The 25996-nt window shown below is 45.4% G+C and overlaps 1 protein-coding gene across 1 annotated transcript in view; it reads left to right on the forward strand.

Moving 5' to 3' along the window:
- Positions 1–25996, forward strand: part of Adgrf1 (adhesion G protein-coupled receptor F1) — a 48876-nt gene that overhangs the window by 9593 nt on the left and 13287 nt on the right. The window contains exons 2-12 of the mRNA XM_059281712.1: positions 1796–1862; positions 3249–3389; positions 6222–6279; positions 8124–8267; positions 9897–10070; positions 11832–11932; positions 13508–13566; positions 17823–17974; positions 20312–20475; positions 22087–22275; positions 24417–25784. Coding sequence (XP_059137695.1) covers positions 3321–3389; positions 6222–6279; positions 8124–8267; positions 9897–10070; positions 11832–11932; positions 13508–13566; positions 17823–17974; positions 20312–20475; positions 22087–22275; positions 24417–25784 — 2478 coding nt within the window. The 5' untranslated portion in view covers positions 1796–1862; positions 3249–3320. The remainder of the gene's footprint in view (positions 1–1795; positions 1863–3248; positions 3390–6221; positions 6280–8123; positions 8268–9896; positions 10071–11831; positions 11933–13507; positions 13567–17822; positions 17975–20311; positions 20476–22086; positions 22276–24416; positions 25785–25996) is intronic.

The following is a 25996-nucleotide window of genomic DNA, read 5'->3' on the forward strand; positions in this document are numbered from 1 at the left end:
GGGCTTTTATTTAGTAATAGTCCTTGGCACACAGAGAAGGGACAGATGGGGCACACATGCACAGAGGCTGTTATCCTATTCATCAACTCCAGGGTTACAAGTCACAAGCAAAAGAATATCTAGCATTCAAATTAAAAGAGTCTTCCTGGAAGTGGAGAAAAAGGAGAGGGAGCAGCCCCGGCCCCTCGCTCTGGGGCTGGACTGCATTGAAGTATATTAAGTTGGTCATGCTTGAAAGCTTAACAATTAAATGGAAATAAACTAAAACCAAGGAAAGTACCCAAGGTTTGGCTATATCCAATGGTGTGGTTATTCATACTCATTATCTCGGAAATTCAGAAGTAGAGGCAGGAGGATCAGTCCATTGCTGCACAGTGAATTTGAGACAGGTCTGTGCTACATGAGACCTTGACTCAAAAAACAGCGTGGCAGTTAGTTTGAACTGTCACTTTAATGTAACTTAGAGTTACCTGAGTAGAAAGCCTCACTTGAGGATTGTCTGAATTGGGTTGGCCGGTAGGGGAGTCCCCTGAAGACTGTCTTGACTGTTAAATGAGGGGGTGGAACTCACTCTGAATGAAGGCTTTCTCCTTTGGTTGCTTTTTGTCAGGGCACTTTGTCATAGAAACAGAAGAGAAACTAGAACACACACACACACACACACACACACACACACACACACACACACAGAGAGAGAGAGAGAGAGAGAGAGAGAGAGAGAGAGAGAGAAGAGAGAGAGAGAGAGAGAGAGAGAGAGAGAGAGAGAGAGAGAGAGAGAGAGAGAGAGAGAATCCAAAGTACAGCTCATGAAAGAATTCAATTTATGCTGTGTGTGTATATACATATATACATATATAAAACAAAACGTCTGCTAATTCAATCAAGTGCATAGTAATAGGTGTCTACCCTGAACACATGCAGACATTCTCTTGTCATCCCCTAAGCAATGCAATATAACATCTATTTTCGTAGCACTTACATCACACTGTGTTCAGGTGATCTAGAGATGACCTGGACTCTGTGGGAAGATGTGTCTAAGTCACTGTCAGATAGTCTGCCTCAGTGGTTCTTAATCTTCCTAATGCTGTGACCCTTTAACACAGTTCCTCATGTTCTGGTGACACCCCCCCAACCATAAAATCATTTTCATTGCTACTTCATAACTGTAATTTTGCTACTGGTATGAACCATAATGTAAATATCTGATATGCAGGATATCTGATATGCAACCCCTGTGAAAGGGTCGTTGAGAACCACTATTTTACTGTTCTATATGAGGGATTTGTGCAGATATTGGTATGTTCAGTGGCCCTGGACCAATCTCCAAATGCTGATACAGAAGGATAAATGCGTGTGTGTGTGTGTGTGTGTGTGTGTGTGTGTGTGTGTGTGTGTGTGTGTGTGTCTGTGTCTGTGTGTCTGTGTGTCTGTGTGTGTGTGTTGTGTTACTGCAGGCTAGAAAAAAATTGAAATGCTGTTCTTCAGAGACAAATACCCATTAGCTTGGAGAACAGTGAACGCAGGCAGAAGCAGACAGGCTTTAGAGCAGGTAAGCCAAGATCTAAAAGAGTGGTTGAAGCCTAGGTTACCGTCTGCAGACTCAGCCAGCCAAAGATCGAAGAGGAGTCTTTGGCAAAAGGGAAGGTGGGGTGTGAGAAGACCATTCATTCTCCCAAGGGGAAAGGTGATGCAGATGTCGTCTGTGTTCCACACTTCCCGAGCAGCCCCAGAAGGCCCTAGAAAACCAACCGTGGGTATAGTAGTCCTCCCCCATCCCTGACACTTTTCTCTTTAGGTCAGAGAGCAGCATCTGGTGGAGATGTCAGTGTGCACATGAAGACTTAAGTTCACCAAGAAGCAAGGTACGTGACGGAGAGAGCTCCACTCTGTACTGATCTGTACACTTACTCCAGTGGATTATTGAGTCTGGGAACCATTTTTAAAACTATTTTCTATGGAGCTGTAAAAGAAATGCTGAAAGTCTGTGGGGGAAATAATCCTTTATTTTCAATCACTGCTATCCAGTTAAACTTTCAAAACTGATGGAGGTATTCTGTGATGTACTACTTAGCCACTTGTGACTTGTGAATCTTAGAAATACATCCAGTAGCTAGGGATGTGTTTCAGTTGAGAGAATGCTTGTGTAGGATGTGTGAAACACTGGGTTTATCCCCAGGACCACATACACTGACCTTGGTGGCACATGTTGGTGGTCCTAGCACTTGGGATGTACAGCTAGGAAATTTAAAGTCATCCTTAGCTAGTAGTGAATTTGAGGATAGCCTGGGCTACATGATATCCTATCTCAAAAACACAAGGACAAAAATATGTATAGTTAATGCAGTTGAGAAACTGATTGTGTGTGTGTGTGTGTGTGTGTGTGTGTGTGTGTGTGTGTGTGTGTGGTGTGTTGCATTGTGTTCCTGCAGGCTGAACTCTTTCATGCTAGGCAAGTGCTTTACCACCGAGCTATAGCCTTCATCTGAGAAACTGAATTTTAAATATGATTTTAATTAAAATGAAAAATGCAGAGGCCTCGCGTGCCTAGTAGCTAAGTATTAGGCAAAACAATTGTAAGTCAGCATGATTTTTCTCCAACACCAAATAGCCTGGCTATAAAAGATTAATTTCATGACCATGTCTGTATTAGTTATTTTTCTGTGGCTGCGATAAAAGAGCATGACCAAGGGCAACTAGAGGAAGAAAGGTCCGGAGGGAAAGTCTGTAATGGTAAGGGAAGCGTGGCAACAGGCAGTGGGAACAGGAAGTTAAGAGCTCATATATTCACCCACAAACGCACAGCCGAGAAGTCGGACTGGAAGTAGGTGAGCCTGTAAACTCCTCAAAGCTGCCCGCCCCCCATGTGCTTTCTCCAGCAAGCCTTGACCTCCTAAAAGTTCCACAACCTCCCCAAACAGCGCCACCACCTGGGGCCCAAATGTTCACACACCAGAGCCTATGAGGGACATTTTTCTTTTGAATCACCACAATGTTTATGTGTTGAATTATGTCCAAATTATTTAGCATAAGTAGAAACTTAAGAACAATTTGTTACTGACTCCATCAGCTAATAAGAAGGAAACTTTCTAGACTGGCTGATTGTTATCTTTAAGTTTAAGCACTTTATAGAGTTTGTGCTTCTTAGAACCCTTGGATATTTTCATGGGACAAAGAAAATCCCAGTAAAACTTAAGGGGCTGATGTTGAACGTACCTGTTTACAGTCTTGGCTCATAATTTTTGTTTTAGTACGCTGCCTCCCAGGTGACTAGACACGGGTGTCTATGTTCAGGCCAGAGAGGGTAGAAGGAGCTCCTGGAAATGAGAGCTGGATTCCTGTGGCTCATCCCTTTGTTCACTCTGACCAAGGGCACCGATGGCTTCCTGCAGGTGAGTTGGTGCACATGTCCTGTTTCCCTTGGCAACCATCTCTCCTCTCTACCTTCCTGTCACCTTCAGAATCTATCACTGTGCAGGCAGCTGGGCTACCGAGGCTGGCGGACTTCCCATCCGAAGTCCTGAGTTCTCCTCTCAGGATTACCAGCGTTCACTGTGAGGTCTTCAGGAAGCTATTGGAGCTCGTTGAAGTGCGCGTGACTGGATTGCAAATGAGGGTCTCCCCCGAAAATGTAACCCTCTTGTCTAGTTCAACACATTCTCTGCTATAGCCTCTTGGGCACAGAAAAGCCATGTGGGTGGACACTAACGACCCATGGGCCTTCTCCATCATTTCTACTCCGCCTTTTTCTTCTCACGTTGTTGCTTAGTACAGGGTCTCATGCAATGCAGGCTGGTCTCCAACTCACTGTGTAGCTGAGGCTGGCTTTGAACTGCTGATCTTCCTGCCTCTACCTCCTACTTTTGAGGATTATAGATGTGTGCTATCATTCTTCTCTTGTTTTATGCTTTGTTGTTGTTGGAGACAGGGTTTCTCTGTAGTTCTGGCTGTCCTGGAACTTGCTCTACAGACCAGGCTGGCCTTGAACTCAGTGATCCGCCTGCCTCTGCCTCCCAAGTGCTGGGACTAAAGGCGTGGGCCACCACTGCCCAGCGTTTTATGCTTTTTGGGACAGGGTCTTGTCATGTAGTTCTTGGTGGCATGGAACTCTTTGTGTAGACCAGGTTAGCCTCAAACTTGCAGTAGCCTGCCTACCTCTCAAGTGCCAGTGTACTTACATTTCTTGTTTTTTTCTATTTGTCTGTATTTGTTGCAAATTTATGAGTATGTGTGTTTGCATGTGTGTATGCACACGTGTGTGAGAGTATATACACACACAGAAGCCCGAGGTTGATAACAGAAATCCTTCTCAACTGCTTTTCCACTTTATTTATTGAGTCAGGATCTCTCAGGCCCAGAGGTCTGTGACACGATGACTCTTTCTAGCTAGCTTGTTCTGTGTATCCATCTTCTAGGGCTGGAATCAGAGGCAGGCCACCCTGCCTACTCAGCATGTACATAGGTTCTGGGGACCCACACTCTGGTGGCTCCTTACCCTTGTACAGCAGATGCTTTGACAACTGAGCCGTCACCCCGGCTACGGGCCCCTCACTTTCTCGATGGTTTCATCTAGGATCATGGTCTGAATGGTTTCAGCTCACGGACGATTCCCGAGTGTGGATTTTCATCCGGATGCTTCGGCCTGAACTCTTCACTCATGGAGCCACCATCCCTTTGGGCACTAACACTCCTCAACTTCACACGTCCCAAACTGAACCCTTGAACTTTTCTTACTAAACCCACTCTTCTTTTCCTGCGACACCACTTTCTACCCGGGTGAAACAGTGCCATGCTTGAACCTTGTACTGTTGCCTCTGTCGACCAGTTTTAAAATTGACTTTAAAATACATCCAGCAGCAGTCAGACACTCCTAACTTCTCCCACTACTGCGGCCTCTGTCATCTACGGCTTCGCTGTCTTACTCCTGTAGTACCTTGGTAACCCCAGAAACACTTCCATTGCTTCTGTGCCTGGCCATTCTTTTTTCAAAAGGCAAAAAAAAAAGACCTTTTTAAATTAATTTTTTTCATTTATTTTATATACTGACCACAATTTCCCCTCCCTCAACCCCTCCCTTCCCTCCCCCCAGCCTCTCCCCCTCAACACACACACTCCTCCTCTGTCTCCATTCAGAAAGGGCCAGGCTCCCATGAGAGTCAACAAAGCCTGGCACATTAAGTTGAGGCAGGACCAAACTCCTCCCCCTGCATCCAGGCTGGGCGACTCAGCACGGGGAGTGCTTGTCCATTCTTAACGTGGCTTCAAGGTTAAGGCTTTTGTAAAGTAAATCAGAGCGAATCTTTCTTGTGTTCCCCCTGTCCGAACTCCGAATAACTCTCAGGTAAAAGCTAAAATCAGGGCTACAAAACTGATGCGGTGGTGAAGACCTTTTGTTCTGGAAGCATGACAATCCAAGTTTAAATCCTCAGCATGCACTTAAAAAAAAAAAAACTGGGAATGGCTGTAACCCCAGTACAGGAGGGTGGAGACAGACAGACACTGAGCCAGGCAGTCAACCAAAACAGTGACCAGATTCACTGTAGTGAGAGCCCCTGTCTCCAAGGAATAAACTAAAGAGTGACAGAGGAAGACATTCAATAGCTTCTCTGGTCTTCCCATGGGTACATGGCTGCACTCACTAATATACCCATGTATATGCAACGTGCACACACACACACAACAACAACAACAACAACCCTTCCTACAAATCTTAAAATCTTCTTTCTGTGGTCTGCTAGATGTACACGAGTTGCTTCTGTCTACATGACCTGCCTCTGTCTACATGACCTGCCTCTGTGGACTCCATCCCCACCTCTTAGTCTTCTCCCTTCCCTCACTTCTTCATGTTTTCCAGTCCTTTACTTTATCATCACAGCTGGACTCATTCATAGCTCTGGCCTGCACACATGCTGTTCCTGCCTCTTGCAAAGACCATCACTTCCCCTTCCTGCAGACTCAATCACTTCCTCTTCCTGCAGACTCCATCACTTCCTCTTCCTGCAGATCCATCACTTCCTCTTCTGCAGACTCCATCATTCCTCCAGGTCTTTGCTCAAGGCAGCCTTAGCAAGGCCTCTCTCGGCCATCTCCTACCACTCTAGGCTTGGGTATTAGATCAGCAATTTCAGGTCATCTAGGAAACTCCACAGGCCTTACGATTTGGAGATCACAAAGCTTCACCACAGCCGTCTTCTTTCCTTTTTTTTTTTTTTTTTTTTTAGCAGAAAAATGGCAACAACAAAACAAAAGAAGATGTCAGTGTGGTTGAGAAAAGACAATCAGGTAAGACCCTGCTAGAGGTCCCTGTACTGGGGACACTGATGCCAAGAAAACAGGCTTCCTACCCCAGCAACTGCCAGGTGATCTTAGGCACATTATGGAATTATCCAAATCTGTTAAGTGAGAATAGTGGTAATTCTTGAGTAAGACGTTTTTAAGGATTAAAAAAAAAACAAAAACAAAAAACAAAAAAAACTCGGTGTACTAGTTGGTCTATTTGCTGCTGTGGCAGGATGTCTTACCAAAGCACTGCAGTGAAGGACCGGTTAATTTGGACTCATGATTTCAGAGCCCATGCAGTCCATCATGCCAGGAAAGAGCGGCAGACAGCTGGTCACACCATGTCCACATTCAGGAAGCTTAGGGATGGTTGCTGGTGCTCAGTGTGCTTCCTCTCCCTCCTCTTCTATTCAGCTCCTGGAATGGTGCCATCCACATTCAGGGTGGGCTTTCCTTCTCAGTTAAACCTCTCTGGAAACGCCTTCAAATACCGCTCCAGAGGTGTGTCTCCTAGGTGACTACAAATCCAGGAGAGCTGACAAGGGGGATGAGCATCTTGCACCACACCCAACAGGAGCCTGCTCTTTGTTCCTATTCTCTTGTGCCTATGAAAGTAATTAATGCGCAGAGCTCTCAGCTTGGGGATGAGTCCTGGTGTGGATGTCAACACACAGGCCCGATGTTTGGAACACTGAATGTATTTCCTTATGAAGACACTGACCCACACAGATGATGGCTAGGTTCTAGCGCAGTCCACAATAAACTTTCTGGCATGCAATGCATTTAAGTACACTTACACGACATATGACCATGTGCTAGGCTTGGCATGAACCATGTCCCCAGTGCGAGACTACAGTTCTTCAGGAAAATGAAACAAAAAATAACTTTAATATGGAATGCCACAAACAGGATCTCCCCAACAATAACAATGACAATAAAATACAGCAAGTATTTATTTATTTATTGGGCTGTCACTATGCCAGGCTGTGTTTAGTTCTTTTATATAAATTAAACCATCACACTCACACTTTGACTATTCATGGTCATCTTTATTTAGAGACCATGAAACTAGGGCCCAGAGCTAGGGGCTGTAAGTCAGAATTTAATCCAACCTATCTGGTGTCAGTACCACTGACTCCTGGGAAAGTGAACAGGGTCACATTTACCCTGTTCCCCACCATTTGGAGGTACTCCCAAGGAACTGTAGACAAGATTTGAACCCAGTCATTCTGGCTACAGAGTTAGCACATGCAAAGCCCCAAGGTAAGATTGGGTTTGGCATGTGGAAGGAAGCCCAGGACACCAGAGCCCCAGGTACAGAAGGCTCATCTTTGGGGCAAGAAAGGAAAATTGTTTATTTACAGAAACGAGTAGCTGGAGGTAAGTGTGCACAGATATATGCTAAGGTCTGGTTGTGTTTTGCTTTTGTATTTCAAGCAAATTCCCAAATTTCCACTAATTAGTGGAACATTTTAAAAAAACAAGTTCTTTGGAAAGGGTGAGGTTGGGGGGTTTATGTTGGAGATATTTCAAGGAAACCAAAGCTAAGGTATGACGGAAGGGTAAGTAGGATGTTCAAGCCTGTTTCTGCTTGAGTCTGGGGTAGGACAGAGAGCACAGGAACTATTGGCCTAGCAGAAGTGGGAGGAGAGGTAAGTGGGAGGAGAGGTCTGTACGAGGCATGTGTGAGGCGTGTCTGCTTGCGCAAGTGTTAAGTCAACGTCTGGACGTGCAGAATGTAGTGACCAGTGTCAGGGACAGCCCGGGAGCTCTAAGCAGGACGTGATGACGGCTAAGTGATCTTCCCCTCACACAGAGACCTGCTGATAACCTCTCTCTCCCTCCAGTCCAGGAGTATGAGGTGTTGCTTCAGATGACGTACAGGGATCCCAGGGAGAAGAGAGAACTGAAAAGACTTCTGAAGCATTTGAAGTCTCCATCACCCTGCTTACATGGGCCCAGCAAGATCATCAGAGTGAAGGCCACCACGTGTAAATTAGCTTCCCAGGGACTGGGAGTGTAAATGGGGAGAGGGGCGGGCCAGTCAGGGTAGGCAGGCTGTGCTGTGAAAAATGATCATTCCACACAAGCTCTGTGGCATCAAGACCTAATGTTTCTTCTTAATGGGACATGTGCATTGTATGTTGGCAAAGGAGCTGTGTCTGTGGGTGTCGCTCAGGTACCAGCTGATGGACGAGACCCTACTTCAAGTGTATCTATTCTGAGTAACAAAGAAATGAAACCCTGGAGACCATCTTACAGCCAATGACAATCTTGGGCTGAGAATGGAAGACACTAATTCTGTTTCTATCTTATTGGCCAGAATTTATTCTATGACCCCATCCAGCCTCATGAGGCCAGGATACGAAATCCCAGTGTGTATCTAGAAGATAGCAAGAAATATTTGGTAACTCAAAACATGAAAGTGGTTCCCAGAGAAGTTTAATGACTTGGCTAAAGCTGTGAGTCCCAAAGTATTCAGATCACCACCACCATCAGGAGCAGGGAACTGGATAGAAATGCAAATTCTCTAGTCCATGTGTTGGATCAGAAACTCTGGGGGTGAAATGCTCCAGGAAGCACGGTAAAGTTTGACCAGCACTCACTACACACTCCCATGTATGTTTCTCAGACATATCCTAGACTGTCTCACCCTCACATCCCTGCCCGCCCCTGCCCAGCCCCACCCTTCACCTTTCTGTTAAGATGGAAGGCTTTTGATGGGCATGCCAGATCCAACACAAAATAACAAATGCACAACATTGACTGGTAGTCATTTTCATCATTACCCCACCTCCAAATCATTCTGCCTTTCTAAGCTTTTAAAACACTTAAACACTTAAAATTTTTGTATATGAGTGTCGTCCCCCCCCCCCCCCCCCCCCGCCACAAGACAGGGTTTCTCTGTGTAGCCCTGGTTGTCCTGAAACTTGATCTGTAGACCAGACTGGCCTTGAACTCATAGAGATCCTCCTGCCTCTGCCTCCCGAGTCCTAGAATTAAAGGAGTGTTTCACAATACTCAGCATGTATGAGTACTTTACCTGCATGTATATATGTACACTACATGCATGCTTGGTACCCGAGGAGGCCAGCAGAAGGCTTTAGATGCCCTGGAGTGGCAGTTCTAGATGCCTGTGGGCCGCCAGGATAGCTAGGAACCAATCTCAGGTCCCCTGCAGAGCAACAAGAGCTCCTAAACCCTGAATCATGTCTCCAGCCCTGGCATGCAGCTATGAAGGTCTCCCTTGGAGTGCTGAAAGGTGGATGAATGGGGACTCCATGAGATAACAGTCAAATACCCTTTAGACCCTGTCAATAACTCTATGTGGTGACCATGCTCTTCTGCCTTTCCTTCCATCACAGTGGGTACCGGTGGGATCTGTAGCCTTGTTTTGGATGCTAAGCCAAGCTATTTGGGTTTTTGTCTTTGCTAGGATTTTCACAGCTACCTCAGAGTCTCTGGAGTTGGACACGTCTATATCTTAAACACTGCCATCCTTCCAGCTTCTGCTGAGAAAGCCTTGGTTCAGATTCCAAGTCAGAGCCAAGGACTGAGCAGAAGTTGATTTAGAAAGCAGACACGGTGAAACTGTGTTCTCTTTCTTTTTCTATATGTAGACTGCAGAACCCTGCAGGGGTTCCCGGAGTGTGCCTGTGAAGACAGCTATACTTGGTTTCCTCCCTCCTGCCTTGATCCCCAGAACTGCTACCTTCACACAGCTGGACCCCTCTCAAGCTGTAACTGCCCTCTCAACGACCTCAGCCAGAGTGTTGATTTCTGTGAGAGAGCAAGTAAGTAACTCTTGGCTTGGGTACTCTCATCCCAGGATGCCACACAGACAGTATTATATACTCTGCCTGGCTGATGCTGAAGGGTGGTTGTGAGGCAGTGGTACCCCGTTAGATTTGTCTAGACCCATGAAAGCTTCCTCAGTGCAGCAGATCCCAAACTACAAGATGATGTTTGGATGCCATTTCAACCCCTAGACACATGCAGCTCGGCTCTGTGATTGCAGAATTCTATTGAGATTTAGAAAGATGCACTGTAATCCAAGTGGGCAACTGCCTGAGCCAGCATGCTTTCCTTCTCTGCTCTCTTTTCTTTCCCCCACACAATGTATATAGCCTTAGAGACTAGGGAAACCACTGTTGACATGTTTCTGTTTTATGAAGAATGAGACGAGGCTAGTGACATGGACTCCAGGCCTTAATGGACTTTAAGAAAATTCCCCCGAGCGTGGGAGTTCGTGCCTGTAATCCGAGCACTCTGGAGACAGAGGCAAGAGGGTTGCCTGACGTTTGAGGGCAGCTTAGGTTTCATAGTAAGTTCTCGGACGGTCTAGGCTATAGTTTGAGACACTGTGTGCAAAGAGGGAGAAGAGAGAAGAGAAGGAAGAGGAGTTGGAAAAGGGATGGGGAGGAGAAAGAGCAGGAGGAAGAAGAGGAAGAGGAGGAGGAGCTTCCGAAAGACTGTTCTAGTCATCTGGAAGCTCTGGGTTTTAGGTATGAGGAAATACTGAGGGAGGAGCCAGAAGCAGTCCAGTTTAACTGGGCATGCCTACTTCTCCTTCCCAGGACCACAGCAATTCATGTTATGGCATCGTGTGTCTATTAAGGACCATCTTCATGTCCAGTTCCAGAGTAAACCCTTGGAGAAGCCACAACGCACTTGTCTTGCTATGTATGAACTATCAGGCTAGTCGGGGAGGCTGGGCTGTAATATAAGAAAGAAAAGAATTGTTTTCACCAAATGCTAATGAAAGCCCACATTTTGGAAGAAGACCCATTTCTGATCCATCTGCAAGAAATAGAAAGAAGGCTCAGACAGGCAACGTGCTCATGAGGGGCTTCCCACAGTACTGTGGAGACAGGTATAGCCAGATAGAAAAAGCAGTGATGGAATTCAGAGATAGAAGGATTTTGCATTTGGGGACCACAGAAGGGCTTCCAGAATAGCTGATGATTAGACCCTGAGTGAAGACTGAGCAGGAGTTGTCCACAGAGAGACCAGCTCTGTACAGAGGAGCACTATCCCTGAGCTAGTAAGCATGGGGCTTGTGAGAGTTAGCATACAGCTTGGAAGTTGTGTTGGGGCAGAGGAGATGATTCAGCCAATAAAGTGCTTGGTGTGGAAGCATGTGAACTTGAGGTTGGATCTTCAGTTGGGCACACTGGATCTCAAAACAGGGGAAGCAGAGACTCTAGGATCCCTGGGCTCTTTGGCCAGCTTATTTATCAGAATTCATGAGCTCCAGGTTCAGTGAGAGACCCTGTCTCCAAAAATAAGGTAGAGAATAATTGAGACAGACACCAAACATCCCATCTCCATGTACACAGACACACAGACACAGACAAACAAATACGGACACACACACACACACACACACACACACACACACACACAGTGTTGAGTGACTTGAGAATTACGGGGAAACAAATAAATAAATAAGTAAAAATATCTACCATGGGTTCTGAATTGTGCTTTCATAATTTTATGCTGCTGATAAAATCAAGTTACAAATTTATTGTATCTATTTTCCCCACTTCCTATAGAGGTTTGGGGCACTTTTGAAATGAATGCAACTTTTACCAAAGACCTTTGGAATTCATCTTCTGCTGTGTACGCCTACTACACAACTGGAATTGAAAATCAAGTAAGCACTATGTATTATATGAGGGTTTTCCTTCTAACCATGAGTTCAGATGCTCTTCAAATAAGAACATGTATTTAATCCATATTTTATATGTGTGCATATTTGTATACAAGGGTCACCCATGTGGGTGCTGTGTGCACATGTGGGGAACAGAGAAAACAGCCTCAAATGTGTTTTCTTTTCTTCCCCCCCCTTTCTTTATCCTCCTGCTTTTTCCTCCTTTTGGACAGGGATTTCTTTGGCCTGGGGCTTGCCAATTCAGCTGGGCTGGTTAGTAAGTCTGTATGATCTGCCTGTCTCTACCTCCTCAGTGCTGGGATTATAAGCATGTACCATCACATCTGGATTTTTTTTTTTAATGTGGGTCCTGGGGCTCAGACACAGATCTTCATGCAAGACAAGTGCTTTACTGACTGAATTAGCCCCTTAATAACATATTTTTAAAAGATGTATTTAATTTTAAAGTGTGTGTGTGTGTGTGTGTGTGTGTGTGTGTGTGTGTGTGCAGGTATGAGTGAAGAGTGCAGTACTTGCAGAGTCCAGAAGAGGGAGGCAGGTCCCCTGGAGTTAGACCTATGGGTGGACATTGGGAACAGAGGAGGTCAGGCCCTTTGCATGCTCCTAACTAACTGCTGAGCCAACTCTTCAGTCCCTTAATACATATTTAGTGACTTACATTTGATGAGTTCTTACAGAGCCCCTATTCACTCTGCCCACAGTTGATGTTCCTTGAGCGTTTTCCTGAGATTCTATCAGTTGACTTGGGTTTGGTTTTTCTTGCTGATTTGAATGCTATACTAAGGATCCTTGACTATTTTATGGTTTTTAAACTACACATACTAAATGGTCACAACCTAAACTCAATCGTCAGCATTTTAATTAGTTCCATAAAGAAGCATCTCTTAGAAGCTGAGAAGAGTTACTGAACAAAACTTGACTTCGTAGCGAAGTCACGTAAAAAGTAGACCAGTCAGTATGCCAGAGCACAGATCTGGGTACATTTACTATATCATTTACCCTATTCCCATTATTCCAATACCACCCGTCTCTGTGTGCACGTGTGGAGGCCAGAGGCAGATGCCAAGTGCCTTCTGATTAATCTAATTAATTTAAAGGTGTCCACACATTATCATTGTTATTTTTGAGACAAGGCCTCCTACTGGACTCACCAAGTGGCTAGACTGGTTGACCAACCAGCTCCAGGATCTGCTTGTCTCTACTTCCCAGCACTGGGGTTAACAGATGTATGTGGCTATGTACCCCATTTACATGAATGCTGGGATTCTGAACTCAAGTCCTCATTCCTGTGGCAATCTCTTTCCTGATGGAGCCACCTCCCCAGCCTCTGGCCATTTACACACTCCTAGCATCCTCAAAAATAAATGGTGTGCATGTGTTCTCAGCTGTTATTTTAACTGTATTTGTTCTGACACATAACTTCTTCCCAGGGTCCCTTCTTTCTTTGCTCATCTGCTGTTGGTTTATTTGTTGTTTGCATCTGTGTTTTGCTCCAATTTTGTTTCTTTGATGTGTGAGGACAAAGATCGGAACACTGTCGTTTGTTTTCTTTCTAAGCTTAAAGAAGCATACAGAGGAATCCGCGGTTTTGAGTCAGTTCGGGTCACCCAATTTCGGTAAGTCACAGCTGGTCTTAGAAGGGCTGCTCTAGAATCCTGCACCGGTCCTGAGAATGCCCAGTGATGTTCCTGCTGGTCTTGACAGAACTGTAAAGTCAAAGCCAGGGAGATATCTTAGCCTGAGATCTGAAGTCTGACCCCCGAACCCACATAATAATGCCTGGTATGGTAGTGCACACATGTTATCCCAGGGCTGGGGAGGGAGAGACAGGGGATCCCTGGGGTCCACTGGCCAGCTAGACTCACCTAATGAGATCCAGGCCAGTGGGAGACCCTGTCTCAAAAGAAGTAGAGAGCATCCCCACATACAAGTACACACATGCATGTGCATGTGAACACACACACACACACAATGCATGAAAGAATACACACACACATTAAAAAGAGAATTGTAAACATATGGGTGTAGGTAGGAACTTGAGAGGAAGGGGGAATCATGGTGATAGGTTCAGGAAGAGGTTAGGGGTGGCATGAGGGATGTGGGTGTAGAGAGATGAGCATTTTTCTACCACAGAAGACATGATGTTGTATAATTTGGAGTCACGATGGGAACCTTGGATAAAACAATCCTTCTGTGCAGGTCTCAAGTATAGGCTGTGGTTCAAAACTCAGAAGTCACTGTCTACAGCAAATAAAGAGATATTTAGTAAATTAGCCTTTTGTTTATGATTCAATTCAAAGTTATTTGGAGTTGATCATGTGTTCTTCAACTGCCAGCTACTTGTAGTCTGCTTGCTGGAGGAAGTAGCTTAGAGGTCAGAGAACTTGAGTCATTATTTTTTCCATGGTTAACTTCAAACCAGTCATGGGAAATTTTCAGCAACACTGGCTATAAATGTATTCTTATTCCATAAAGTCATTTAGAAAGTCCCATGGGAGTAATTTTCTTCAAAATCCAACACAGAGAAGAACATGGCTTCCTTGTTCTTCTATTGAATCTATTTAGTGGATTATTATTTTCTTTCTTCCTTCCTTCCTTCCTTCCTTTCTTTCTTTCTTTTTTCTTTCTTTCTCTTTCTATCTGTCTTCTTTTCTTTTTTGTCTTTGCTGTCAGTGAACTACTAGATAAAACTGAGATTTAATTTCAGTAATCTTACAGTCAAAACCTGAGAAAACAGCCAGGTGTGGTGACACATGAATGTAATCCCAGTGCTTGGGAGGTGGAGGCAGAATTGCCATTATTTTCTAACTGACCTAGAATACACAATGAATTCAAGGTTACACGGGGAGACCCTGTTTCAAAGTAAAACAAAATAAGCAATAGGTAGGAAAAGAGTCGGCAAGCGGATCAGGGTGGGCTGTATCAGAGCAAAAGCATCTGAGTTCGCATTTGGAGACTTCAGAAGTTCCGGCCAATTTCTCATTTCCTAACCTGGCTTCTTTCTGTGTCTGCATTCTTTTATCTTTAAAATGTGGGTAGCTGGGGGGCTAGAGAGTTGGCCCAGGAGTGAAGAATACATACTGGTCTTCTACAGGACTTGACTTTGGTTCCTAGAGCCCTTATCAGGTGGCTCACAACCACGTGTAACTACATCTCCAGAGCTATCTGGTACCCTCTTCTGGCCTCCCTGGCACCTGTATTCGTGTATCCCCCTTCTCCACACACACATAATAAAAAATACATATTTTTAAAATTCGTATTTTAAACTTAATTACAACAGCATTTTAAAATAAATATCTTTTTAAAGTCAGAAAATAAAACATTGAAACAGAGGCAGCTGGGCATGGTGGCTCATACCTGTAATCTCAGCACTTAGGAAGCCGCAGCAGGAGGATTGCTGCAAGTTCCAAGCCAGCCTGGGTTCCGTGGTGAATTCCAGGCCAGCCTGGTCTACAGAGTGAAAAACAAGAGTGAAGGCGACTCAGTGCTGATCTCTTGGACTAACCATAGGACTCATTTCCTCAACGTGCGTGCTCTCGGGTGTGTTTGTGGCTTCAGAGCCACTCTGTGTACCTGTGGCTGCGCCTGGCACCTGTCTTGGCCTTGAACTCTGAATGTCAGCCACCAACTGGACATTTTTGCTTGCTCTTCCAGTGGGCATGTCGAGCCCATGGCCACCCCTGCTCCCTCGGCCCACTCACTCCAGACCAGTCACCTCCTCCACTGTCTTCTCACCTGACCTTCCAGTTGCTAGACTCAAACCTTGAGCCACGCTCTGCTCTCAGTTACTGTCTGAGGTGTAATGAACACATCACGCTGTACACAGATTGTCAATGCACAGTTCCATCGGGTCTGACCTGCTGCACGCAGCCTGTCCCACCCGGTCAGACTGTTTCCAATACCTCCAGTTCCTCCAGTTCCTCCAGTTCCTTTGCAGCCAATCTCCATGGCTACCACCACACTCTCCACCAGAAGCAGCCACTGGGGCTGATTTCTACATCCCTAGGTTAGTTTAACCTGCTCTAGAATGTCATACAAATGCAAGGTCAGGTTTTGTTGTTGTTGTTGATTTGTTTTTTTTAATTACCTGGCTTCTATCACTCAGCATGAAGTCCTTGCAGTTCATTCTTGTTTTACCCAGTAGCTGTGAGTCCCGCCTTTTTTACTGTCCAATAATATTCCACTATGTAAGCACACTAATTTTGTTCCCATTCTGTGAAATTATTCTCTTTTTTTTTGTATTTATTTATGTTGTTTTTACATCCTGACCACAGTTTCCCCTCCCACCTCTCCTCCTAGTCCTCCCCTCCGTCTCCCCTCTTCCTCCCCATCCATTCCTTCTCCCCTTCTCTTCAGAAAAGGGCAGGCCTTCCATGGATATCAACCAGCCATGGCATATCAAGTTGCAGTGAGACTCGGCACCTCCTCTTCTATTAAGGCTGGATGAGGCACTCTGGTAGGAGGGAAGGGTCCCCATAGCAGGCAACTGAGTCAGAGACAGCCTTTGCTCCCACTATTCAGAGTCTCACATGAAGACCAAACAACACAACTGTAACTTATATGAAGAGGGCCTAGTCCCATGCAGGCTCCCTGGTTGTCAGTTCTGTCTCTGTGAGCTCTTATGAGCCCAGGTTAGTTGGTTCTGTGGGTGTCCTGGTGAAGTTATTGTTAACTGGTTTCTTTCTTGTACATCCCAAACCTGCTTTCCTAGCAAGTCTGCCAAGCATAACCTCAGTCTAAATGCTTCCACAGAAATGGTTAGCCAACTAGTTCAAGCCAAACCACTGCCTTCTTGGCTCATCCTCCTGCTTTTCATACCACCTTCCTTTAGCTAGTTTTCCCAGTGTTATTTCCCCTGTATTACTTCCTACCATTCTCTCTTGGTTATTGGACTAGTCACTCCAGTCTTCAAGGTGGTCACACTCTGCCTGTCCCAGAACTTTTACAGATACGTGCATGCCATCAAGAATGCTGCTCATCACTTGTCTCCTCCTCTATGCTGGTTATTTTTCTGTCAACTGGACATAAGATAGAAACAGATTTAGGAACAGGGATTTTTAATGGAGAAGATGTGTCCATAAGATTTACCTGTATACAAGTCTATAGTACATTGTCTTAATCACTGATTGATGTAGAATCCAGCCCATTGTGGGTAGTGCTATCCCTGGGCAGGTGGTCCTAAGTGTTATAAGAAGGAGACTGAGCAAGCCGTGGGGAACAAGCCAATAAGCCACATTCCTCCATGGCTTCTGCTTCATTTCCTGCCTCCAGGTTCCTGCCCTTTTTCAGTTCCTGCCCTGATTTTCCTTGGTGATAGACCGTCACCTGGAGGAGTAAGCCAAAGAAACCCTTCCTTTCCTCTCCAAGTTGCTTTTGATCATGGTGTTTTATCACAGCAATAGTGACCCTGACTAAGACATCATCTTAAAGGCCTGTGTCAAAAACCAGGGATGTTTTCCACCGAGAAAACTTCTCCACCCAGTCTGCGTAGAGTGTGAGGCATTTGCTTCTGCCTTCTATGCTCGCCACTCTCTACCTGTCTCTCATAACATTTAACATTTAGAAATGACTGTGGGCATATGCACGTACATGTATGTACACATGGATGCTAGGATGCATACGGGTATGCATGTGCATGCAAATGATATGTACATATGCATGCATGGATAGAAATGTATGTGTGCATATGTATGTGTGCACATATGTGTGTGTGGGGGGGGGAGCATTTGCTTATTTCTCAGCTCCATGAAGGCACATAGACAATCTGCTTACTTCATTCCTGTGGACTCCACACCATGTATTTACAGATTTGTCCTGAGAAAGTAAATGCAGGGACAGTGAATCTCTACTTTCTCCCACTCCCTCACTGCAGAGAAGGAAGCATCGTTGTTGGCTATGAAGTGACCGGCTCCATTAACACAGATGAGCTCCTGTCTGCCATGGAGCAGGCGACGGACAAGGCTCTGGAGGCCCTGAGAAGGCGGTTCTCAGTTAAAGACAGTTCTTTTCGAGTGTTCGGGGAAGGTAATGCTGGGCTTCCATCTTTGATCCAATCTTTCATCAGTCTGCATGATGTCCTCAGAAAGTAGATTGAGTATGCCTGTTTCTAAGAGAACTGTTCTAAAACCTACCTTCAGTGGAAACTGGTAGCCTCCCCCACCCCCATACCACTCAACCCCAGCTGACTCTCTGATAGTTACTAATTGGAGATCTGAGCATCTCAGATAAACGTGCTGGAGCACTGACCCCACTACAAGCTGTGGTGGACACGACTCAGCAGCATTGACTCATACAGGCTGTGGTGGACATGACTCAGCAGCACTGACCCATACAGGCTGTGGTGGACATGACTCAGCAGCGCTTTGCTGATAGACACATAGGAAACGCCTTGGAGCTGATGGTAGTTTTAACTCACCACCTAAAGACCCAAGGGGAAAGTGCACACACCCACCTCTCTCTACATTTTAAAAATACCGTCTTAGTTCATTTCCTCTTGATGAGGTAAAATACCTTGATAAAAGCAACTTGGGGGAGACAGGGCTTATTTGCCTCATAGTTCCAGGCTATAGTCCATCTTTGGGGGAAGTAGAGGCAGCAGGACCTGAAACAGCTAGTCACAGTCACATCCAAGTCCAAGATCCAGCCCACGGAATGGTGACACGGAATGGTGACACATTCAGAGTGGGTCCTCCTACCTCAGCTAACCCAGTTAAGAAAATCCACCACAGACCTACCACACACAATCCCAATCTAGACAAGCCCTCATCGACTCCCTTCCCAGGTAATTAACTCTACACTGTGTCGAGGTGATGCTGATGGTTAAAACAAATATCACACATTTTCTCCTTTCCTTTCCTTTCCTTTCCTTTCCTTTCCTTTCCTTTCCTTTCCTTTCCTTTCCTTTCCTTTCCTTTCTTTTCCTTTTTTCCTTTCTTTTCCTCCCCTCTCGACTCCTCTCTTTCCCCTTCCCTCCCCTTCTCTCTCCCCTCCCTTCCTTCTTCCCCTCCTCTCTCCCCCTCTTCTCCTCTTCTCTCTCTCTCTCTCTCTCTCTCTCTCTCTCTCTCTCTCTCTCTCTCTCTCTCTCTCTCTTATTTCTTGAGAGAGAGTCTCTCTCTCTGTAGCCCAGACTGGTTTCCAATTCTCAAGCCCCCACCCCCAGCCTTCTGAGTCCTGGGATTATGGATGTGCATCGGTATGCCTAATATTAAAAATAGTTAATTAGACACAGAGTAGTCATGCACATTTATGGGATGATAATGTACTCTTTTGAGAGCTGCTGACATTGTGTAATGATGTAATTAGCACATTTATCACCTCAAACATTTATGATTTCCTTTCAATGGAAACAGTCAACGAATGCTTCCCAGCTATTTTGATATGCAGTACTCTTCAGCCCCTGAAAAGGATGATTCTTGCTGCCTGTGGCATGATGGATGAGTTTAGAGGACATTATGTTAAATGAAAGAAGCCAGACAAAGAAAGATCAATACTATATGTCCTCACTCATGTATGGAGTCCAAAAGAATCTATTGATCTCACAGAAGCCGAGAAATGGCATGTGGTCCCCAGTGGTTGTAGAGAGTATGCAAAGGAAGGGGTAGGTGATGCAGGGCTGGGACTGCAAGAAATATAAGATGCGGATCAGAAGGTCTGCCATTAGCAATAGATGTGTATTCATTTTACTTTTTAAATTCAGCCTTGAGTATCTCCAGTCACAACCTCTGTCACTGTCTGCCAACAACATTCACTCAGCCAACACTCACTATCTGATATATCAGACATAGAACAGGACAATGAAGAAATCAAGTTTCCAGGCAGGCCTTGAGGACCTGGCTTTCGATAATGCCATCTCCTAGTTCCAGTCATGGGAAGATAGACTCTAAGGGTCATTGGTGATGCAGTAAAAGCAGCTTTGAAATAAGTACACGTCAGGAAGGATCATGTCACAGTGACAACCATCCGTATTCCAACTGCACTATCATTCTTTGTTCTATGGCATCCTCAAGGTTATCAGGTTTGCATGGGTATGGACACAAGTATGTATGGATGCATATGTGTACCCGTGGAGGCCCAAGGTTGATGTTGGGTGTCTTCCTCGGTTGCTTTTCATTTTATATAACCAGGCAGGGTCTCTTACTGCATGTGGAGCTCATTGTTTCCGGCTGGTTTGGCTAGCCAGATTGATCTGAGAACTCTCTGCTCATGTCTCCTGAGTGCTGGTGGGATTAAAGGTGGGCTGCCATGCCCACTTGATTTTAAATCTGTAAATGTAACTTCTAAATCACTTCAACACTGCAGTTTTGTTGTAGAGCGCTAGAATGTTCTGGAGTCTTTCCCCCCCATGTACCTGTTATTTTCCAGCCCAGTGTAACAGCATCTCCTTTGGATTTGGGTCTGAGGATGATGAATATACTCTACCCTGTAGCAGCGGCTTCACCGGAAACATCACCGTCAGGTGCCGGCTCTCTGGGTGGCAGATCGCCAAGGAGTCCTGCGTGCTCTCTCAGCTGGCGGAACTGAAGAAGGTGACACATTTTTAGGAACTTGGCAGTTTGAATTTCACAGTGGACATCACCCAGAGGGTGTGCCTAGGTAGAGGGTCAAATATGACTATTTATATCTTTAGATAGAGTGCAAAAATATGAGGTCTCTGTTGGTCCATTGATTGTGAGCATGATGAGCAGAGTCGACAATGCCTGAGTTAATGGTTTTGACTTAGAGTGAAGGCACTCAATGCTTACAGATATGATAGATGCTAAAACAGCGACTAAGCTAGACTTGGAAATCCAAGCGGCCTTGGAGTTGAAGCCTAAGGGGAAGCGTAAGTCAGGGTAATATACTTAATATAAGTGAGAATGTACAAATATCTTCTGTTGGAATAGCGAGTAGGTCGGACGGGGGAGGGAGTGGTGATCCATGCAATAGACCTTGCATATAAATATAAATGAAAATCTAAATCTAAATCTTCAGGAAACGAGACAAAGCAGCCAGTGATAACAAGAATAGTGATCTGGAAACAGGGTCCCTTGATTCCTATTTCAGTGCGGTGGCTTCCGTTCCAGCTTTGTATTTAAAAAAAGAAAAAGAAAAAGCAAAGAAAAGAAGAGGTAAATGGTCAGGAACAGGAGAACTGAAATCACAGGGGAAAAAAAAGTCTTCCAGACTGGCTCAGCCACTGCTCTTGCAGCAGACCTCCATATGGAGTAGAGCTTCCATCCCACCAGAGGCCTCCCTTCCACAATAGAGAATACCAAAGCAGGGCTGCGTGTCTAAGCACAAAGCATCCCAGAACAATCACCAGTCCCTTTCTGCCCTCTGTGTCCGCACCGGTAGACGAGGAGCAGGGAGCCACTGGAGTCTAGTCTTGCTCTTTCCTTCCTTGGCCCAGTTCTGAACATGACAGTAGTTAGAACTCGCTGATCCCGGACGTGAGGGCAGGCAGAGAGCAGTACAGTTAGCTGAGGAGAGCAAGGAGGTTGGGTGGGTTCTGGGATCCTGGGTCAACCCGTGTTGGTGGAGGCAAACACTGCCGCTCGCCACCGCCGCTCTCTCAGTTATCCTAGCAAAGCAGCAGTAGACGGGCCTGAAGGAAGAAGTGAGACTCTAAACCCAGCCGCGCCTTGGGGTGGACCCAAGCCCAGTAGCCATACTTACTCATGTGCCCATCTCTTTCTCACTCTGTACAGGAAGTACAGGATTAGTACTGGCAGAGCTCGGTACTGGCAGTACCACTTTTAGCTGAGTACTCCTTGCAAAAATCACCAAATCGCAGTCATTATTCATTTTCCTACAACTGAGATTGTGATGTACTTGAAAAGGTCTCTCAGAGACTTTTTTCATGATCCAGTTCCCTTAGCGCTAAAATATCAATAATAACACTACTTCCTTCAAAGAGCATTGAAGATGCTTAATCAACAACTTCCTATAAAGCATTATTAAGCATTTAGCACAGGGTCTAGAGTATCAGAAGCGATGAACACGTCATTGCTGTTTGCCACTGCTGTATAGTTATCTGCTGATACACTGTGCTGTTTGTTCTGTGGACAAGACATCTGATTTGCAAGCTAACGATGTGCAAGCATTTCTGTCCCCCCCCCCCCCCGAACTTAATCTTTCTTTTCTTTTTTTTTAAAAAGAATTTCAGTATGATTGCAGGCAACATCACAGAGGCAGATGTGTCTTCTTTGGTGCAAAATCTTTCTGCCATCGTTCAGCAAAGCTCATCCACCACAGCTGGGAACCTGGCTTCAGTGGTGTCACTTCTGAGCGACATTTCATCCCTGTCACTGGCGAACTCTTTCACTGTGTCCAACTTGACCCTGAAGGTATGGTCTTTCTACGCTTGAAGGGATCACTTTATTTATTTATAATTTGGCGTTTTTCAACTGGATCTCACAATGTAGCTCTGGCTGACGTGGCCTGCAAGACATAGGCTAGGCTAACCTTGAACTCCTGGAAACCATCCTGGTTTATCTTTCTGAGTGCTGGGATTACAGGCCTGTACCACTATACCCAGATTGAAGGTCTCACTTCAAATGCTACATCTTGTGGGAGGTGTAACAAGAGCATGGATGATGGGGAAACTCTTGAGAAAAACAGAGAAGCCATAGAACATTCCCAGTGTGAGCTTTTTTTCTTGCATTTTCATAGTATACAATGAACTCATAGGATAAACAGATTAAATTCAAATCTGCCCACAAACAGGCTGCTTGTGAAGGTTCAGGCTTAGAGGCTGGGGTAAGCTTTTGCACTATTGAACATGGGCACTAATATTTCATTTCTTCTCTCCCCGGACCCCATAGTGAGGACTGAACCTGGGGCCCAATGCTCACTACACCTCAATCCTTGATGTTTGTAATCTATAATATGTATCATCGTAAGTTCTGTAAATTCTGACCTTTGCAGTGCACAGTGTAAGAACTGGCTGGTTTAGTTTAGATATTTAAATTTTGGTATTTATCCATGACAGGATAGTATTTGGTCACCATAAGAATGGCAGTACAACTAATGGGTTTTGTCCAATAGAGTCCTACTGGGGATACAAACCACACTTCAGAGCAACCCCCATGTGCTTTTTACAGGTCCTTTGAGGACATAGTGTGGTTTCCTGTTTTGTGTGTTTATGGGATTTGTGTGCAATCTGTGTGTGCAAGTTTGTGTGCAGCCGTGTGTTTATGTGTTTCTTGGCTTTTCCCCCGTTTGTCTGTTTTGGTCTATTCTGGTTTGTATGCTATTATTTCATCTTACTTTACCTTATTATTATTATTTAGATGCCTGTTTGTTTTCTAATGAGAGAGAGAAAGGGTGTGGATTTGGGTGGGGGTGGAGGTGGGGGGACTGGAGGGGGGACATTCATCAGAATAGACTTTATGAAAAAAATTGATTTTCAATTAAGAATAAGAACATACAGAATAGCAGTGTAAGGCTTGCTGGCACAGGCCTGCAGTTCCAGCCCCTGGGAGGCTGAAGGAGGAAGATGGGGGACTTGAAGTGAGTCTCCTGAAAGAGCAGTAAGTGCTCTCAGCCTCTGAGCCATCTCCCCAGGCAACAGTTCAATACTGCACTGTTTTTAAGGATCACTGTTGGATATTCTTATGCAGTAAACAACAACAAAAACCCAGGAATTGAAATTTGAGCACCTGTGACATGAATTCACAAGCCTTTTCAAATGGAAAAACAGGTGTTTTTCATACACTGTATCCTGATTACAGTCCTTCCCTCCTCTACTCCAACCACTTTTCCCCACCTCCCCTCCCATCCGGATCCACCCCCTTTGGCCTCTCCTTCGAAGAGAACAGGCTCCTGAGAGATAATAATAAAATAAGATACCATACGATAAAACAAAAACAAATTCTAACGTTAGCTACAGAAGCAAAGGGGGGAAGCTGTTGGAGGTCATGCTCCTGTCTTTGTGCTATAGCTGTTCACTAGTGCAGTCACCTCCCCCATCCCAGGGATGAAGGAATGCACACCTGTGTGTTGTAGGATGCTTATTCCTCTGTGCTGAAGAAAAGCGCTACTGTGATTGCAGATTCCTTGGGATGACCACTCTGGATTTTATTTATTCTGTGTGTGTGTGTGTGTGTGTGTGTGTGTGTGTGTGCGCGCGCGCGCGCGCGCGCGGGGGGGGGGGGGGGCCTGCTTACACTGTAGTATGTGTATGGAGACCAGAGGACAACCTGTGGGACTTGGCTCTTTCCTTCAGTCAGGTGGGTTCTGGGACTTGAACTCAGGTCACCAGGATTGGCAGCAGCACTTTACTCACTGAGGTATCTTGTGATCTTGGCCCAAGTTTCTTTACACAAACACTTGTACTGGATTGAGTAACAGGACTAACGGAAGTCCTGAGTTTTCCTGTGATCCTCAACTCACCAATTCTATGGCCTTTTCCCTTCATAAGATCGACCTTCACTCTTAGCTCCTCTCTCTCAGAAGACCTAAACTGACTTCGATTCTTATGTTTCAGAATGTCATCAACATAGCTGATCATATTCTGAACTCAACCTCCATAACTAATTGGACAATTTTATTACAAGAAGAAAAGGATGCCAGCTCCAAGCTGCTGGAGACATTGGAAAACATCAGCACTCTCATACCTCCCACTGCCCTGCCTCTTAATTTTTCTCGAAACTCCATCGACTGGAAAGGGACCCAAATCCAAAGCACACAGGGCTACAACTATCAGATTGAAATGCTACAACAAAACGCCTCTCTGCCCATCCGAGGCCACGTGTTTATTGAACCAGATCAATTCCAGGAATCCCATCCAAAGACTATTATCAGCATGGCCTCATTGACCTTTGGGAACATTCTACCCATTACCCACGGAGGAAATGCACGGATCAATGGGCTGGTGATAACCACACTTATCCAAAACGATTCCATCAATGAAATTTTCCTGAACTTTTCCAAGATAAAGGGAAACCTGAGCCAGCCTCATTGTGTATTTTGGGATTTCAGTCATTTGCAGTGGAGCGACGTAGGCTGCCAACTCGTGAATGAAACTCCAGGCACAGTGCTGTGCCGATGTATGCACCTGACCTCCTTCTCCGTGCTCATGTCTCCCTTCGTCCCCTCTTCGATTGTCCCTGTGGTGAAATGGATTACGTACATCGGACTGGGCATCTCCATTGCAAGTCTAATCTTATGCCTGATCATCGAGTCTCTGTTTTGGAAGCAGACCAAGAAAAGCCAAACCTCATACACACGCCATGTCTGCCTGGTGAACATCGCCCTGTCACTCTTAATTGCTGATGTTTGGTTTATCATTGCTGCCACCGTGGATACCGCCGCCGCCAGCCCTTCTGGAGTCTGCATAGCTGCCGTGTTCTTTACCCACTTTTTCTACCTCGCTTTGTTCTTCTGGATGCTTGTACTCAGCGCCCTGCTGGCTTATCGAATCATCCTCGTGTTCCATCACATGGCTCTGCCCACCATGATGGCTGCTGGGTTCTGCCTGGGCTACGGGTGCCCTCTCCTTATATCCGTCATCACCATTGCCGCCACCCAACCTAGCAACAGCTACAAAAGGAGCAACGTGTGCTGGCTTAACTGGTCTGAGGAGAGCAAACCCCTCTTGGCGTTTGTTGTTCCTGCGTTGACTATTGTGGCCGTGAACTTGGCTGTGGTGCTGCTGGTCCTTAGGAAGCTCTGGAGGCCAGCGGTTGGAGAAAGACTGAGTCAGGACGACAAGGCCACTGCCATCCGCATGGGAAAGAGCCTCCTCATTCTGACCCCACTGCTAGGGCTCACCTGGGGCTTCGGCATAGGAACAATGGTGGACAGCCAGAATGTAGCTTGGCATGTTCTTTTTGCTTTGCTTAATGCTTTCCAGGTAAGAAAAATAAGAATGATGTATTATGTACTCCTGTCTAATAGGTTTTCTATAAGCTAATAATAGATTTCTCTGCCAACACAGTAAGCTAGATCAAGCCCAATTGAAAAAGTAAAAGACCAGGTTTATTTGAGCAATGCAATTCCTGGGTAAGTTCTCCAGTCCCAGAGATCGAGGCAGGAGAAATCATACACCTAAACTAAAGCAGGGAG

The sequence above is a fragment of the Peromyscus eremicus genome, chromosome 16_21 (assembly GCF_949786415.1).
Source record: "Peromyscus eremicus chromosome 16_21, PerEre_H2_v1, whole genome shotgun sequence".
NCBI lineage: Eukaryota > Metazoa > Chordata > Mammalia > Rodentia > Cricetidae > Peromyscus > Peromyscus eremicus.